The 18,294-nt window shown below is 54.7% G+C and overlaps 2 protein-coding genes across 2 annotated transcripts; one reads left to right on the top strand and one right to left on the bottom strand.

Moving 5' to 3' along the window:
- The first annotated feature begins 5,474 nt into the window (after positions 1-5,474).
- On the top strand, positions 5,475-7,141 carry LOC104616555 (transmembrane protein 17B-like). The gene is given in 5 exon segments (XM_010281601.1): positions 5,475-5,592; positions 5,915-6,018; positions 6,358-6,471; positions 6,867-6,912; positions 6,915-7,141. Coding segments are annotated over 5 exon segments (609 nt in total).
- An 837-nt stretch (positions 7,142-7,978) lies between these two features.
- On the bottom strand, positions 7,979-18,136 carry LOC104616554 (P2X purinoceptor 6-like; the record flags this gene model as incomplete). The annotated part of the gene is made up of 11 exons (XM_010281600.1): positions 7,979-8,017; positions 8,818-8,895; positions 9,680-9,745; positions 10,825-10,918; positions 11,435-11,544; positions 11,736-11,877; positions 12,669-12,749; positions 13,037-13,130; positions 13,870-13,945; positions 14,011-14,088; positions 18,065-18,136. Coding segments are annotated over 11 exons (930 nt in total), but the record flags the coding sequence as incomplete, so codon positions are not given.
- Positions 18,137-18,294: the final 158 nt, after the last annotated feature.

Genomic DNA, 18,294 nt, shown 5'->3' with positions numbered 1-18,294 from the left:
GGCTGCCACGTCCCCTTTGCAGATCTGCCAGGAATGGGCAGCTGCCTTTTGGCTGGGACCCCGCTCAGCTGGGGAGACGCCGGCTCTTTGGTGGCTTTCCATGAATTTTCAGCTGAATGCCAAAAGGGCTTGTTTTGAGTTAAAATACACCATTTGAACTTGGTTTTACGTGGAATTGAGGACCTGCACATGAGTTTTTGGATGCTTTTAGTGACATGCGAGTGAGGGCAGAGGAAGGGGCACTGTTGTCCTGCCTGGGCTGGCTGTGCCTGAGCGCAGAGCAGCACGGGTGCTGGGATGGGCACCGATGGCCGATGACTGGACTAGTGCCGAGGGCAGCGCGCAGGCACACTGAGCACATTTGCTTGAGCACGCTGGGGAACATCTCACAGCGCTGCTGCTTTTTCTCTTTTTTAGGACCGGAGACATGTCCTGGCTGACTGGGAAAGGCTCCTAACGCCACTGGTGGCTGTGCCCTCCTGATGCTGCGCTCACCATGGGTAGATGGGGTGGCAGCTCCACAGACAAGCGGGGACACCGCGGCTGAGTCATTTCCCTTTGAGACTTGGATCAACCTGGCGCCTGTCGCTGCACGCTTACCTTCCCAGCAGACCACCCGGCTCCTCTGCCCCGGTGCCTACCGGGCTGAGATTCTGTGTTGCAATTCCCGTGGGACGCTGGAAAAGCAGCCCCCAGGGAGAGCGGGGTTTGGCACTGGCAGCGGGCACAGATGCTGCGCAGCTGCGGACGCTGCCGACGGGCTGTGGGGGTCCCCAGGCGGGTCTGCCCCGAGCACGTCCCTCGCCCCTGTAAACAGCGCGAGTGCCTTTCATTGCTCCCTGTGCTTTGAAGCACGTTGTCCCTTCCCAAACCCTCTTAGCTCCCATCAGATCTCCAGTGCGTATCCCCACGGCGCCTGACATCTGCTCCCTCTCCGCATGGCTGCAGCGCTTGCCACAGCTCTCCCCACGCCCACCCACCCCGGGGATCACTGCGGGGGCCAAGGAGATGGGGTCACACCAGGTGGTCTCTGTACAGCCTGTTGTGTGTCGCGTTCTCCCTTCTCCAGGCTGGTTGCCCCATCCAGCCCCCCCAGCAGAGGTGGGTCCCTCCTCAAGCTGAGGGCTCTGGAGCTCATTGGTCCCTGTCCCAGCACCCACAGCATCTCCTGGTCCCGGAGCAGACAAGGGGCTGGAGCGCTGCTCCCTGTCTCTCAGGGCTCGGTTTGGGCTTGGGCACCGGCAGCTCTCAGTCAGTCCCCAGGGCGCGGAGCAGGGTCTCCCTGGAGAGGTGTGATGGCGGGACTGCAGCCCCCGGGCTTGGTGGCTGTCCTTCCAGCCAGCCTTGTGATGTCTCTCTCCTTAACAAGTATCACAGGATTAGTGCTGCTGCTGAGATGTTACTCAAGGAAAAGTAACCGGAGGAGTATTTCTGTTGTCTTCTGGCCTTTATCACTCATTCCTCCTGTCGCCTAGTGATAAGGCTGCATTTCTCATCTTGGTTTTCTGTGTCGGTGCTCTGCTGTCGTGTTTTCTGCCCCTTGCTGGAAGAAGAGCCTTATCTCCAGCTCAGGAGTGGACCTGGCCAGCCCACAGCCCCATGTCCATCAGCCCAGCAGAGCCAGGGGGCCAAGAACCCCCCTTGGAGAGCCTCCAGTGCTTTGACTTGGGGGAGGTTTCTCCCCCAGCAGTCAGTGTTTTACCCTGAACGCAAAGCAAGAAGATTTATATTTTTAATTTGATTCACGCCCTATGAATTAAAGCAGTACTATTCTTGGGATCTGGATCACTTCTGATTCCTTCCAAGGCCTTGGGTCACCTCTGCAGGTCAGCCAGGTGGTGCAAACACCTCTAACGTGGAGGCTTCCTGCTTGTGTTCAGCTCACCCGTATTTATTTCCAGACTTCCTGATCTTTGCTGGGTAGAAATGTCACCAGTCATCTGTTCACGACTCTGGCTGTTCTCTTCTGGTTTCACTGCAAGGTTTTTCCCAGGTGGCATGACCAGAGGGGACAGTAGGCAGGGACATGCATGCTCCAGCACACAGCGATGAACAGGGCCCTCTTCTTGAACCATTACCTATCTGCTGGGCTCACAAAGGGATGTGAACTTTCAAGTCTCATCTTAGGTCCCAAAAGGCAAATGTCAATGTCCCCGACCCCCAAGCAGTGTGGGTAAGGGCTTTCTCCGAGGGCAGAGGTGGCCGGGGCGGCCAAGCTCCTGGTGCCCTGGGCAGGGGTCTTGCAGAGGGGCCATGGCCGTGCACACTGCCCAGGTGGAGGCAGCTGCCCAGCCTGCTGCCCCTGCTCTGCTCACTTGCCAGGGAGATGTGACTCTGCATCCCGTGTCTTGCTGATGGGATGATTGGACTCTGCTTCGGCCAGAGAGACCTGGCCCCAGAGCTCTGTGGCTTTCCCCCGGGGTCTCCGGCACATCTTCCACGCTGGATGAGACTGGCAGCTCCTGTGGCCCATGTGCTCCCCCAGAACAGCTTGGCTGAGCTTTTCCAAGGCCTCCATCTTCCTGCTTGCCCAAAGGCTTGGCACCCTCTGAGTCCTCCTGGCCATGTCGGCAGGGCGCTTTGTTTTTCAGGAAGATGCCTTTTGACTCCTTCGCTTCTGCTGGGGCCTCATCCAGCATCAGGCATGAGCCATGCCCAGTGGGCATCACCCCCATGTTCATGGGGCTGAAGACCATGCCAGAGCTGAGGAGGAACCTTCTGCCTCAGCCTACAGCTGCAGAGTGGGGAACAAGTCCCATTCCCCCTTTTTGCAGAGGAGCTGTTTTAGCCGGGGTTGGGAACGTTACCTGATGACATGAGAAACCCCAGTCACCACCATGGCTTTCCTTAGGACATGTGCCAGGTCAGGGGCATAGCTGGGCATCCTGACACTGACCTGTGGGCATTGTTCCTCTGTACCACTGTGGGATGGTGTTGGACCCAGGGCCCCTCATCCAGTGCCTCGGCAAATGCTTAACCAGGGGTGAGCATGTCCTGGAGCTGGACAAGGCTGGGTTGTCTCCTCTGTCACCTCTCCAGGCAAATCTTGCAACCTCCCGTGCCAGGATAGAAAGTTTCCAGCTCTTCTTAAGAAACCGCCTGTTCCCATCAGGAATGAGCACCATTAGCTAAACCCAGCTGGGGCACATGCAGCTTGTTAGTGATCCCCACCTGCATTGCTCCATCACATTTAACTTCACCAGATTGTCCAAGTATCTTCTAGGTTGCTCACCTGGATTGCCCACACAGACATGATGTCCCCAGACCCTGAGCTCTCCACCAGCTCCTGCTCCTCAAATGCTGGGCTTTGCCTGTCACCCTACCCACATCTCACCCTGTGTGCTAGCAGAACCCAGGGAGCCATGTGTTGGGCACAGTACACCTTCACTTTCCACACATCTGAGAACCCCTCTGGACATCTCATTGCGGCATTGCACCAGGTGACAGGTTTGGTTTTAGTTCCCTCAGGCCCTAAGCTTCATTTTAAAAAATCACTGCTCCTCACAAGGTAGTTTTCCAGACATAAAGTATGGCCTCACCCTTTATCTTTCCATCTCTGCCCTTGCACGTTGCTTGGGTGAACATTGCCTCTTCGTGGACTGGCATTTACTCCTTGCTTTGCTCCTTCTTGGAGCCCCCATGGAGGTCGTGGCAACACAAATAACTTTGCCTTCTTCCTTTCCTGCAGTGGCACACTTGTCCCCCTGTCCCATGGGCTGGCTGCCTTTGTCTCAGCTAGAGCTGGCCTGAGCTGAATGGTGGTGGCCAGTCATCTCCAGGCAAGTCTTCCCAGTGTCACTTCTGAGGTTGGGAGGTGTTTGGTGTTAGAGACTGTGGTTAAACACCTTCCCCAATGCAATGGAGACTATCTTCTCACCAACGGCATCTTCAGATGTCTTGTCCAGGCATGGCCAAATAGAGCAGAAGGACCTCGTGGGCCTTTCTCCTCATAGAATCATAGACTCTTCAAGTTGGAAGGGACCTTTAAATGTTTAAACTCCAAACACCCCGCAGTGAGTAGGGACATCTTCAACTAGATCAGGTTGCTCAGAGCCCCGTCCAACCTGACCTGGGATGTTCCCAGGGATGGAGTCAGTGTTTCACCACCCTCATGGTGAAAAATGTCTTCCTTATAGCTAATCTAAATCTACCCTCTTTTAGTTTAAAACCATCACCCCTTGTCCTATTGCTACAGGCCCTGCTAAAAAGTCTGTCCTCATCTTTCTTATCAGCCCCTTTCGGTCCTGGCAGGCTGCAGCTGGAGGCTCATCCATTGTCCTCCCTTAGCTCACTGTCCTTATAACAGGTCAATGCTTATATCAGGGTGTCTTTTTCCCACACTTGGTTAGATTTTCTGTCAAATCTCCTTTGCATAGGTTTATTTTTTTTTTAATCATAATGTAAGGACAGGGGAGTGGCTGCCCTGCGCCAGGCCATGGGGCCACAGCTGCTAGAAGAGCTGGAGAAAGGACATACATGCACCCTGGGCTGTGCTCACAGACCTGCCTTTAGAGAATGGGTCCTTGTGCATGGAAGTCCTTGATGGGCTTCAGCCAGTCATGCACTGGTCTATCCACGCTTTCATCCCAGCTTTCAGGAGGTTTTTTCCTTTGGCAGCATATGGCAAGGAGCTCTGCAGGTTCATTTTGACTTTATCAAGCAGAAGAATCCTCTTTTTATTTGGTTTCTCATGTCCTTTGCCAGCACCTGGCCCTTAAGGACCACATTTACAATACTCTCTCCAGTATTTGCAGCAGCTTCTCTGATGCACCTTCTGGGATGGGTTGGAGGCTGAAGATCATGAGATGAGACCATGTCCATTGGGTAGGACTAACTGTGAAGGCCCCAAAGCACCATCCCTTTTCCCTGCCATTCACCTCCGGCTCAACCACCTTCTCGCACACACTGTCCCCCACCGCCCTTCTCAGGACCCCCAAGCCTGGAAGGGCCTTGAGGACACTGAGCAGCACAGAGATGCACAGGTACAGCCTGTTAGCAGGGAAGCTCTGGTGATGAGTGAAATGTTCCATGAGTCTGGACACTTTGAAGAAGCGTTTCTGGCAAAGAGCAAGCACCATCCCCTCCCTGGGCATCCTCATCTGCCAGGGAGTTTTGAGCAATAATTATGTTGGCAGAACCTGGCTGGGAGAGGGTACAGAGGAGCAGAGCACTGCCTGCGGGTTGCACGGGCTGTGGGCACTGCCGTGTCCCCGTCACGGTGATGGGTGCAACTGCTCACCCCTGCAAGCTGCTGTGGTGGGGAGATGCTCTGTATCCTGGTGGCTTGTGTCTGGGCTTGGTGTCCCAGGAGGGAATTTCCTTCTCTACATCCTCCTCCCAGCTCAGCAGCCCTGTCCCCGGGGAGCCAATGGCCGGGTGGCCCCGCGCATTAGCCTGACCTGTCATCCCGTTAATTACCTTCTGGCTAATCCCGCCTGAGCCGGGCTGGGGCGAGCAGGGCTCAGCTGCCAACCATGGCTGCGCACCCCCCTCTGCCCCGCAACCTCCGCTGGAGCTTGGTGGCCTTCAGCAGCTCCCTCTTCACCAACAACAAGACGCGGGACAGCGGCGCTGCCCACACCTACCACCCAGGTACGGGCAGCAGGGCTGGGGGCAGAAAGAAGGGTTTTGGGGGGGTTGCTGTTGCTTCATCACTGCGAGCCTGCTCAGCACATCACCAAAGCACCCGGGTGGCTCTGAGCACCCAAAGGGTCTCTGCACCCACCCACCCATGAGGGAGAGCAAAAATCAGTGCATTTGCTGCAAACAGCCCTTCCTGCTACCCAGCCGCCCCCGGGCGTGGCGGGGGCCGTAGCGCCCCTCTGCGAGCTGCAGGGCAGGGGCTTCCTCTGGGTGGCGAGACCCTGGGGGTGCTGGGCAGGCCTGCCCACCCCTGCCTGCCCACCCTGCCTAGCCCACGAGCTGCTGGCCAGCCTGCCCCTCCAGATGATGCTCTACTTCAACGTCTACTACTTCCCAGTCTGGTGCCTGGCTGAGGGGATGATGCTGCAGCTGAAGGTACCGTCCCGTGGGGCACGTGGTGGGGGGTGAGCCTGCTCCTGCCCAACCTCCCTGGGCACGCAGGGGCCACACTGAGCCAGGGAGAGAGGAGCCTCTTCAAAATTAATGGGTCCCCACCCACATGAGCAAAATGCCCTGTCCTCCACCTGACAAGATGACTTGCCTCTGGCTCCCACAATGGGAATCGTGAGAACAACCACAGAACTCTCCAGGCAGGGAAGGTTAAACTGGGAGGGCAGAGTGGGCAGGGCTGGGCACCAGCAGGGCTGGGAGCTGGCACAGCGTGAAGAGCTGGGCCCGGGGCTGGCTGGGATGAAGCTCTGCCCCCCGTTACAGTACCACCTGCTGCCTCAGTACTACCAGTTCCTGCTGGTCGCTGCCTTCCTCATCCTCTCGCTGGCTGAGGGCACCCGCCTCTACCTGGGCTACGTGGGGAACCTGCAGGAGAAGGTAAGTGCTGTCTCTGTCCTGACTGCAAGTCCCCTGTGCCCAGCGAGGGACAGCCCTGCCAGGGAAGCGGTGGCTATGCTGGATGTCCCGTCACTCAGCACCCGAGTGCCTGTCGTTGCCTGTTCCTCCCAGAGTCCTGCCTGCAGCTGTCCTGGGATGGAGTTGCAGGTGCAGGCCGGACCTGGGGGCAGGGGGGGGCAGGGCAGGGGACGAAGGGCACCCACTCACTCTCCTGCTGCCTCTCGCCCTGTGCTGTGGGTGCGACGCTGGGCGCAGCTCCACGCAGCTGGGACGTTGCTGGTACCTGGGTGCCAAGGCCAGCAGTGTGGCCGACGCAGGGATCTCCTGGGGCAGAGAGAGTGACCCACCCCACCAATGGCCCTCTGCTCCCACAGGTGCCCGAGCTGGCCGGGTTCCTCCTCCTCTCCTTCCCGATCCAGCTCCTTTTTTCCTGCTGACGGACAGCCACATCATCCGCCTGCCACTGGAGATGGCCGTGCACAGCCTTTTCCTGGCCTTCCTCATCGCCGAGATTGCAGCTGCCTTCCTTGCGCTGAAGACCATGACCAAGCAGCTAGCGGCACAATTCTACCTGCAGCAGTTCAAGGAGGGCAGCAGGGGACAGCCAGGGCAGGGGGACATGGTGGGGCAGGCAGCTGGGGAGGGGTGATGCTGCAGGACCCTTCCATCCCATGCAGTCAGTAGCAGCAGGGAGCATTAAACAGTGCTCAGACCCCAACTGTGCCTCCACACTGTTTTTGTGCAGCTTGTGGGGTTCCCAGAGCACCCCACAGGCACAGGCCCACCTTCGGGGGAGGTGGGAGCACAGGGTTCAGCACCTCCAAAATGCTCCGGCTCACCTCACTGAGCCCTGGCAGAAGCCCCTGCACCTCCCAGCAAGCAACTACCAGCCCAGGGTTGCACCCTTAAACCCTCCCCGAGTGCAGCCAAACTGGGGCAGAGGGGTCAGCTCTGCTATTCCCAGGGGGGCTCCCAAGGATCGGGGTGGCTCCTGTGAAGCCATCCCAGCTGGAAGCATGCAGGGTGACACGAGGTGCAAGAGTGGCACCACAAAATCTTCACAGCCAACAGACAGAGCAGAGCCACCTCCCGCTTTCTGAATAGCTTTATTTCATTGCACCCCTGTTTTTCAGAGGAAATCAAGGCCCACGGCCATCCGGAGCATGAAGGAGTGCAAAGTGCTTTAAGCCTGTTGTGCTGAGTAAGCAAGCTCTGGTTCCCACAGCAGCTCCGCAGCACGGCTCTGCTCAGTCACGGGCCGGTCAGTGCTGCAAGCTGCACATGGGAGGGTTTTGTGCTCCAGGAGCAAAGAACTTCTGCTGATGCAAAGGTTTCTCCAGGAAAGGCAGACCCTAACCCCAGCAGCACACACTTGGGCCAGGAGAACTGGGCCACCTCCACCTGGGCCACAGCCGTGCCCCCATCGCGTCTACCTGGAGGTTGCTCCGGAGCGAAGGGTCCTTGTGGAGGAGCATTCACAATGTCCCTAAGCGGCAGCCTCGGTCTTACCTTTAGGGGGTTTTGCCTGCAAAATGAACAGAGGCCTCTTAGTATACTAGAGACAAGGGGACAGCCCAGGCAGGTGGTCCTCTGCTGATGTGCTCACTCCCATGAGATCAGATTCACTGTTTGAAACCCCCGCTCCAGTTGTGATTTGACAGCAGGCATTAGGAACAACTTTTTTATCCACCCAGTAGGATGGTGCAGCCCTGGGGCAGTTCACCAGGAGCTGGAGGATTTCCATCTTCAGAGGCTTCTAAGACTTGGCCAGATAAAGCCAAAGATGACCTGAGCTAGGGCTGGCAGCTCTCCCACTGTGTGGGGCCTCCTGATTCCCCAGGGCTGGACAGTGCCAAAGCAAGAGTCACACATGGCAAGAAAGCCTGTCACTGAACTGCAGCGTCAGCACCGACACAGAAAAGCTGCCCTCTCTCCATGTACAGTTTGGCCAAATTCGGTTCAGAAGAGGGCGAATGAGTGTGGAGCTGGGTCAGGTTTCTACAGTAAGGTCCCCTTGCTGTCTGTTGTGGTCATGGTACAGTTTTCCCTGCTGTCTGTGCACCAGCTGGGTCCCTCTCTTCCTCTCCTGGAAGAGGACAATGCCTGTTGTCATTAAACTTGTAAGAATTTAATCTCTGTCAGGTTCAGTTCAGACCAGCCACTGAAGCACCAAGGCCAAGAGTCAAAGACTAAGAACTGCTCCACTGGGATTGGATCAGGGAAAGATCTTGTGAATTATGTTTTAATCAAGTGGCAGAAAAAGAGTTAAATCTGCTTGCGAAATGTCACTCCAACCTCATCTTTCTGAAGTGTCCCCATCCTTACCTCCTCGAACTTCTCCTTCCAATAGAAGTCAGCTTTCGCATCCAGGTAGAGCAGAACCAGGTCACAGACCACCGTGGCCTGGAGACAGACAAATGCAGCAGGGTGGTCAGCACTGAAACTTCCTGCGGGAGTGCCAGGCCCTCTGCCCTGGCTCCCACCAAGCCCTGCAGCTGGCTGCAGGCCAAACTCCAGCACCTGGCCAGTGCTGGGGGCAGCGAGCCTGACCTGCCTCCGGCCCAGGCCACCCAGGCAGCTACACCAGGTCCTCTTTGACCTAACCTGCTCCCATTAGCTGCACAGGAGGTTAGAGATGATCATCTGGGCTGCACGGACGCAGGGTGAGGGCTGGTCCAGCAGAGAGCCGCCATCCAGCCACATAAGGGACTGGGATGAGCACGTCTGGGAGGAGAGGGGGCAGGTGTGGGAGTCCCAGCTCCCCGTTACTCTGCTGAAAGGGAAGAGCCACAGAAGTGCTCCACAAGGGGCTGCTCCATCTCAATGACCACAACGCCATGTCCATGCTGGAGCCAGACAGTGGCTCCCTTTAGAGCCAGGGGAGAAATGCAGAGAGGAGGTGCTCTCTCCTGCTGGCCAAGACAGCTGGAACAGACCAGCCAGCAACACCTCAGCGATGCACCTTCCCAGGGTCAACACAAACACCCAGCCTCCACGAGATGTGCCCCTGACAGTGCTCAGGATCCTTGATCCAGCAGTGTCATTACTGCTAAAGATCACAAACGGGAAAATGGGAGCTAACACTCTGACAGACAACCTCCTCTCCTGGGCTGGCAAGGGAAACAACGGATGAGTGGCAAATCCCAACCCGTGGACTGGAGGAAAAGAGTGCATCTGGAGTACTCACGGCACCAAAGAACGCGATGCCAGTGGCGAAGCTCACAGCAGCCGGAATTATGCTGAACTTCCCAGCCTGGTGAGAACAGCAGGTGGAGAGTGGTGAGAGGGCTGTGGGACAAGCCCCGCTGGGCAGCGTGCTTAAAGCCAGGGAGGTGCTGGAGGAAACCAGGGTCATTTCTCCATGCCCAGCTGTAGGAACCTGACTGCTATTGCCTTGACTCAAAACCCCTTCGGCTGTCAAAAGAAGGGATTGAGGCAGCTTGTGACTCAGTGGCAGCAGTGGTTACTGTGACCCACCTACTCCTGCAGGCACAGCAGGAGCCTCTCTCTTGCTGCAGGACCTCAGCAGCTGCCACCCACAGAACTACATTCCGGCAAACAGCAAACATGGCCCTGATGTGATGTGTCCCCCTCTGCTCAAATCAACCTGGTATCTCTGAGGAAAGAGATTTTTGGGTTCCTGTCTCTCTCCCGGCTACTCTCTCCTGCCCCACACCTCCCAACCTGGTCTCACTGCACCCAGAAGTGGTGCACCCTGTCCTGCACAGCGTGCTTCACCCTCTTCAGGCAAAAAGGCCACTGCTAAGCACAACAGACCAGCTGTGGACATCTCTCAGGATGGCAAGTCCTCTCAGCATAGGCACCATCTTGCAGTTGAATATTGAGTTTGTCAGTGATGCTGCACAGAGTAGCGTCAGCCACGATCATTCCCATGCCTTTTCTCCCTGAGGGTACAATTAATCAAGAAGGGATTAATTGTCCAGGTTCAGAAAAGTTCAGGTTGATCTTTGCCAAGGTGCTCCCACCATGAGACATTCAGATGCCCACAGGCCCTCTGCCCCAACAAGCCCACCTTGCCTACAGAGCCCAGCTCTTCACAATACCCAGGTCAGACCTTCAGCAAGGAAAATCTCCCTGCTTATTAGTGCATTACCAAGAAGTTTCTCTTCAAATGGGAGGGACCATTTTTTCTTGATTTGCTTGGAAAACTCTGGAAAGAGGTGAAGAGCTCACCAGGGTGGGGAAAAGCAATGCCAGCAGGAAGCCATGGGGCTTGCTGCAGGACAGAGCAGCAGGCAGTGGTGCATGCAGGCAGCCCCAGTGACAAGGCTGCCAGGACCATGCACGTGGGGTCTGCAGAGGAGATGGTACCTGGCCATGCACAGAGATGTCAAAGCGGATGCCGTAGAGCTTCAGTAGGTTCCGGTAGAGCCGCCGCTGGGAGTCCCAGTAGTAGGAGGCAGTTCTGCGGGAGACATTGGACATGGCTCAGAAAGCCACAGCAGCTCTGCACAGGTAGTGAGGGAAGAGGGCTGCCAGTGCTGTATGATTGCTGGGGCTACCACATGCCTCTGCAGACCTTATGTCCTCCAGCAGGCAGGGACATGGGCAATGCACATGGTGTCATGACTCACTAGCTTGGCATGAGCAGCAGGGCATCAGTGTCAGCTCAGCACCCAGCCCAGGGTCACTGGGAGCATGCAGCTCCCAGTGCATCCAGTTCAGGGTCAGCAGGGGCATGGACAGCCACATGTCCCTGCCCTCAGGCAGGTAAATGCCTTGTACAGCTCCAAACAGAGCGGAGCTACAAGGTGCGGGAACTACCATGGCACCCCAATACTGACAGACCCTGCCACTGGGTTACCACGTCCCATTGCCTCTGCTGCTCCTTTCAGAGCATCCATAAGGAAAACTGAGACCTCAAATGATTGCCGTGTGCTCATCCCACAGCCCCCTGCAGCCACTGTCCCAGCATCCTCACCTGAAATTGTACCTCCGGTCCTGCAGGCTGAAGGAGTACTGTGGCTGGCACTGGGCAGCAGGGTGATCCAGGTCGCAGTCCCACTCAATGCGGACTCCAATGCTCCCCCCCTGCAAAACACATTTTTATTCCAGGAGAAGCACGGGATCAGAGATTTGCTGAGTTTACTTTTCAGATGTTCACAGATCACACAGAGAGATTACACCATTCCCTTAGCATTTTGGGGGTCACTCCTGTCCCCTGCCCACACCCTTGGGGAATTTGGAGTCATCTTCCATACTTTAAAAGGAAAAGAAAATACCAGCAGTGCGAGGTCCCCAAAGGTCTCTCCAGCTGCCTCCACCATGTCACGGACACGGAAGATGGGGCAGGAGGGGCTGAAGAACGGATCGTACGTGCAGCTCTTGAAATAGGCAGGGTCATTGGTTTGCAAAGTATTGCACCTGAGACAGGAGAAAGGGAGCTGTCACGGGTGGAGTGGGGTGCGGGAGGTCAGGGAGCCCTGCTGCAGTGCTGGAAAGGAGACCTTCCTGCTGGAGTGGGACCACTAATGTTCCTGCTTCAGTGGGAGATAGTCATTGCCTCTCCTAAAGCCACACTCAGAGAGAGGGTGGAGGGAAACCAGCCCAGAGGAATCACATGTGGAGTTACCACCCTTTACAGCACCTGCCATGGTCCTTCTCCTCCTCTCCTCCACCTCTACCTTCGTGCTTCTCCTTTCTTCCCCAGCACCTAGCTCCCACCACTGTGAGATGTAATGACCCAGCTTGAGTTACCGCTCCAGGGTTGATAGCGGGGGCAGTTCAGCTGCCCCAAGCCATGCCTCCTGCCAGAATAAGGCACCACAGTCAGCGTGCCTGGGGCTGTGGGGCCAGTGCAGCCCTTTTGCAGGGGCTAAAATGCAAAAGTATACGGGGTAAAATGAGACCTTGGGAATGAATGGCCTTGTCATGCTCCATTTGCAGTACTGTAGACAGGCTGGAGCACAGCAGCCCCTCTATCTGGGCGGTCCCCATCCCGTTATTCTTATATCTGCAAACACATGTGCCGCCAAAGCGACTGGCGCTCTCCCGAAGACGCCGTCCTGAACCGTAACTGCCTGAGCCACTGCCTTCCCTGGATGGCACATGGCTTCTTGGATGCCTCGGCTGCTGAGGCCCTAGGCAGACAAGCTCAGCGCAGAGCCTGGACTAAGTTGCATGCACAGCCCTGGCTGAAGGAGCGTCATACTTACTTGGAGAAGTTAAATTTGGTGAAGTGGATGGTATTTTTTATAAAAAGAGTGAAATTCTCTGCCTCAGCCAGAAGAGGTTTCCTAGAAAACAATGACCAACGAACTCAAATTTCGCACAGCAGCCAAGGCACATCCCCACTCCCCTCGCTCTGTGGTCTATTCCACAATCACAGGACTTTGGCTACAACAGACAGTTGCAAGAAACGCTCTTGTGTGAAGTTCTCTGGGCTTAAGTGACCGGTAGATCAAAGATCTCCCTGAACCTGGCTGCGCCCCAGGCAAGTATGATCAGGCCCCCAGTTACAGAGAGCACAGAGGGAAACAACCGAAGCTCTCAACACCTGCTGTCTCCTCACCCTGTGCTTTACCTGGGCAGAGTGTTATTCTCCACAGGACACCAGCCATAGATCTCACAGGTGGAATGGGTGGTGTTGAACATCACACATTTCCCAGTTTTTATCCCTGGAAATGAGACAATGTATATCGTTTACTATTGCTTTTTGTTGAAACGTCTTCTCTGCAGCTCCCGCCTGGGATAACCCCCTGGCCACTGGCTTGTTCTGGCCTTCTCAAAACCTGAGCCACAAAGACGACCCTGGGATCATCTTCAGTGTTTTCCCCACCCAAAAACTTACCTGTGAAACCTCCCCTCGAGGCCGAATGACAGGGACAGTTTTACAAAGACAAGAAGCTGCTTGCTGCTGTCAGCACCCGTCTGTCCAGCACAGCCTCTCCTGGCCTGTGGCTCCTGAAGCCACCCGCTCCCCGGGTGGTAAAACAAGGAGCTGGGGCAATCCTGCACACAAAGCTTTGGCAACCAACCTCCTAGAGCTGCAATATCCTTTTCCAACTGAACTCACATGAGCTGCTAATATTAATCAGTAAGAAATAAAGGCCAGGTTTTATTACAAAGGAAAACCTGCCAATCACACAGCACAGTGGTTTCATTTCCAGCAGCCAACACCAGAAACAAAGTGCGCCTGTATTTGCTGTGACAGCGCCCAGTGCCCCCAGCACCTGCCCGTCCGGCCGTAGCAGGTCACTGTAAGATTTTGCCAAGAATAAATGACTGGAGTATACTTCTGTGCCCAGTTACAAAAAAGCACTGGACTTGGGCGATCAGGCACCTTTGTGGATCTGTTCGCTACCAAACATGAGGATTAAATGATTTTATGGGTTTTTTTAGCAAAACACCCAGTACCGTTGCCACGAACCACTGGGTTTCCCACGGGACAGTCTGCATCTTCTGTGCACGTCGCATCAAGAACAGAGGGGCTCTGAGAGACAGAGAGAAGCGCCGTTACTGCGTTGCGCAGCCGCCTGAGGCCACGTGGTCACTCACCCACATTTCTGCATGGCTGCTCCCGTTTCTCCAAGCACATCCCAAACATTTATAGAAGACATCCACCAAGTCTAGAACCTGAGGCAGAGGAAGCCTCAGGAGCTAGCTCAGACATTTCGGCTAGGACTGGGAACAAGCACAGTTGGGTTCAGGAGGGCCTTAATGGCAGAGTCCACTAGGCACCTTGTAAAGCACCACCACAGTTCCCCTGAGGAAGAGCCAAAGAAACCCTAAATACAGCATAACACAAGTTTTACAAGAGACACGGAAAGCTTCACCCTCACTCTGGACCCACCTGATGGCCAGGAGCAGCAAAAAGCTCCTATTCAAACAGAGATGACAGCAGCTGGGTGAATACGAGTAATACCCTCCTCCAGCTACTCACAGTAGGAGTCACCAGCCCATCAGAAACCCACCTCCACAAGCCCAGAGGGGCACAGAGGTCCCTGGGCAGGCGAGGAAACCCCTGCCTGGAGTCTGAAGAGGGGGTGGTCTGTCCAGGCCCTCCCAGCACAGCCTCAGCCCCTTGTTTTGGGTATGAAACCCACCATAATGAGCCAAGAGGAGCAGCTCTGAAGCAGCTTTTGGCTGGGTGAAGGGATCACTGCCTAGGGGTATGGTAATCATTATGGGAGGCAGGAAAAGAAGATTTAGGGATTGCACAGGACATCTAGGGGATGGGATGTTTAGGGGAGGAAAAGGCACGGAAAAGGAGGCATCTAGGTGATCTGAGAAGGAACAAACATTGGAAAAATAGAGGGATAAAAGGATGCAAAGGACTGGTTGCACCTACAGAGCTGTCTGGTCACTATGCTGGTCTGTCCATGCCCTGCACCCCATCAGCACAGTCTGTCCTGTCTTCGGACTAAACTCCATTTCTAACTATTTTCCTGGGCAAGGGGCTCTATCCTGTACGCAGGTTGTGTGTATGGGGGTCTGAGCGCTAGCAGCTGGAGTGGGACCACTGGTCATCACAGGGGCCCATGTGCCGGCTACTGCGAGGGCAGGGGTGCAGCAAGAACGTGCGATTCACAGCAAATGCTGGGCCGGACAAGCCAGGGAGGTGGCCTGGGAGCAAAGCAAAGGGTACCTAAGGACAAGCCTACGGGACTACCAGAGGGACCAGGGAGTCCTGCCCAAGTGCTGGAGATGGGTGGCTTCCGGATTCATGCCCCTCACCCCCACTGATGGTACACTCATAGTATGCAGCACTCGCCTACAATGCTGTAATAAGCCCTTATGAGAGCACTTCGTCATCCTGGATCCAAATCAGATGTCAAGGATTTAGCCTCCAGAAGGACCCAGACAACAGATATTTGCAGATTCGTGTATCAGTCCTTTCCCAAGTCCAGATAACAAGACCCATGACAAGTGCCACTTGGGACACAGACACTTCCGGGTGTTCAGGGCATGCAAACTGCAAAGCTTGGGAGAAATTCAGGTATTGAGGTCTGTGGTGGTGTTGCAGAAAACCTAAAACCAGTCCAAGAAGGTTTCAACCTCCCCTACCACCTTTTAGTGGAAATGAGCCTTGAAGAAAAAAATCTGTCGGTGCTGGCATTCCCCACAGGCATGATCCAAACCAGGTAACATGTGTCACAAGTGCATTGTGAAAGAACCAAAGAGATATAGACTCAGTTAAAAGCCCTCATGGGGCTCTGGATCTGTGTTCCTAAAGCTCTCTAAACCATTGCTGCATCTTGGTTGTGTAAGGGTCTAAAAGCTTGGGAACATTAGGAGTAACAAATTTTCTAGGAACCTATCCAATAACTGCAGGTTTGGGGCATGACAGGAATATGAGCACACCAGCCTTTAGAACAGGTTTCTTGACAAGCAGGTGAACTACTACATGTTTTTAGAAGACATCCCCCAAAGTGCTCCCAGCAGAGCTCAAACACTGCTCGGAGTTTGTAGCATTTGTGTTCCTGGGACAGGGGTGATTTCACACAGGGGCAGCAAAGAGATGCTTGTCTTGACAGCAGAGATCTGTGCATAAGCACTAGGAACTTCCAGGCTAAAAGGTCTATATTTACTTTTTGTAGTCGCAAATATGTGGGTAGAGAATTACTTTATTCTTAATCTTATTGGAAACAATTGCCGATTTCCAGCCCTCAACAGCTATGCAGCCACGTGCCAGTGGCCAGGAAGCAAAATGAACCTTTTTGGAGAGCAAACCACTAGCAGCATCACATGTGAGCAAAGAAGGATGAGGCTTCTCCCAAAACCTAACACCCTCTCAACCCCTTATGACACGGTCCTGTGTTGCTTGGGGTGGGACCAGAGCTCCTCACATGCACATCTATCAGCAGCATCTGAACCTGTAAGAGCTGCAGCACAGCTGGATGTGCTAGAGGCCCTGATTTAAGTGAAATGGTCCCTTAGCCCCAGAGCTTGCATCTTGACAGAGTGGATGCACTGACTGATGCCTTCTGGCTCTAAGTCTATTTTGATCATCTTCATTAACCTTCAGAGTGCCTCACAAATAGAGGCAGGGGTTTCCAACCATTCAAAGTATTCGAGATCAACACTGAAAGGTCTCCCTAAGAGATAAGTCACAGCTCAGCCACAGATTTGAGCTCAACACAGGCATCAGCTGCTAGATCCATCTGTCCTGTGTTCAGGTGCCGCCTCTGGCCCCAGCCAGACTTTTGTCTATCCTGCCAGCACTGAATGCTTTGGTAATTGAGAATATTCAGGACTTCCTGCAAAGTCAAAAGCTGTCATTGCTAAATCCTCAAAGCTTTCTAAACACGAAAGTCAACTACAGCCCTAAAGCCAGGAACTGAGAAACTACTGGAGAGCAGCACAGGGCTAAGGCTGCGACGGCACCCAGACACACCGCGGCACTGTAATGGGATGTGTCCTTGACTTGCATGCTGCAAAAATAAGCATCGAGATGCCCATGATGGCCTGAGAGCAAGCCCTGAAATGCTCTATGGCACGTGTCTTCTCCTGGAGATATTCCTGCAGCTATCAGTACTTTAGGAGTTCTCAACATTTTAAAGAGGGATCGTTAGTACTGTTTTCCCCAACCCAAAACTGGGGATGCTCCTCCTCTCCCGCAGCCTGTGGGCTGCATTTGGAGAGCAGCCCAGCCCAGCAGCCTGCAGCACAGGGCAAGCTGGGAAGCAGGATCAGGCTGGGCACGGCACAGCAGGCCACAGCAAAAGCCGAAGGGACCATTAGGACAAACAGTGCTTGGCTCTGGCACAAGGTGCCAGCAGTGACTTAGCTTAAAAGACATTTGCTCCTATCTGCCACGCAGGGTCCAGCTTGGGAGAGTTCAGTTGAGGAGCTGGCCTGAATCCAGCCTTAAAGCAAAGATTTCCCCCAGAGAACATATACCACTAAGTGTTGGTTGACTGGGAAGCCACCTAGACATTGTGCTCTCTTCCTCCTAAAAATAGGACACTAAGATGGAGAGGATACTAGTCCTGCAGCAGAGTTATAAAGGGAACATGACACAGGTATCCACTGAGTATGTGTAAAAGCATCAGGAAAAATGGCAGAACAGAGGTAAAAGAATGGAGCAGCAAGTCAAGAAACCAAGAATATATGTCAGATTCAAGAAGGAACACAAGTAACAGAGGTATTAGCTGGGGATGGCAGTGCTGATGCCAGCTGCGCTGCAGAGATGGAATATGAATGGGGCAACACATCTCAGCCTCCCCAGAGCGGCCCTTGTCCAAAGGCAGCAGAAAGCCTGTGAAGGTCATACAGTGACACGACCCCTCAAGAAGCACAGAGAGCTGGTGAGGCCCCAACAGACCTTGTCCCTCACCCTGGTCACCAGAAGTGATTCTGGCAAGACTGCTTTGCATACACATCTTGGTTCATGCAGGTATGACAGAGCAAATACAAATGAGCAAGTAAGATCTATAAAGCAACTAGAACGAAGGGAATCAGTTTGGAATAAAAATCCATTTTTCCCTTCTATCTGGTCTTGCACTGGGTTCTGCTGAGCTCCCGTACAGCTACAGAGCAGCAGCACCCGCTGGCTTTACGAACCTAACCCCGCTGCAGCGCTGGGCGAAGAGCAGCGCAGCTCACGTACCTCGGGACAGGCGCCCTGGGCTTGCTTTGCTGTAGCGATGAAGTTGGTCACCAGGAAAAGCACGTTTTCTCCCTAGGAAGCAAGGAGGTGCGGGGGCCCCCCCCCGCCACACTCGGCAGCAGCAGAGCAAGCAACGAGTTTTCTTTTTCTGGCTTTGTGATTTACAACGCTAACGCCGCCTTCCCTTTCCCGCAGCGTTCTACCGCAGGTTTTGCCCACCAGCTCCCTCC

Source organism: Phaethon lepturus, unplaced genomic scaffold (genome assembly GCF_000687285.1).
Source record: "Phaethon lepturus isolate BGI_N335 unplaced genomic scaffold, ASM68728v1 scaffold29182, whole genome shotgun sequence".
Taxonomy (NCBI): Eukaryota; Metazoa; Chordata; class Aves; order Phaethontiformes; family Phaethontidae; genus Phaethon; species Phaethon lepturus.
The sequence above is the reverse complement of the archived record's forward strand: the minus strand, read 5'-3'. Positions and strand labels throughout refer to the sequence as shown.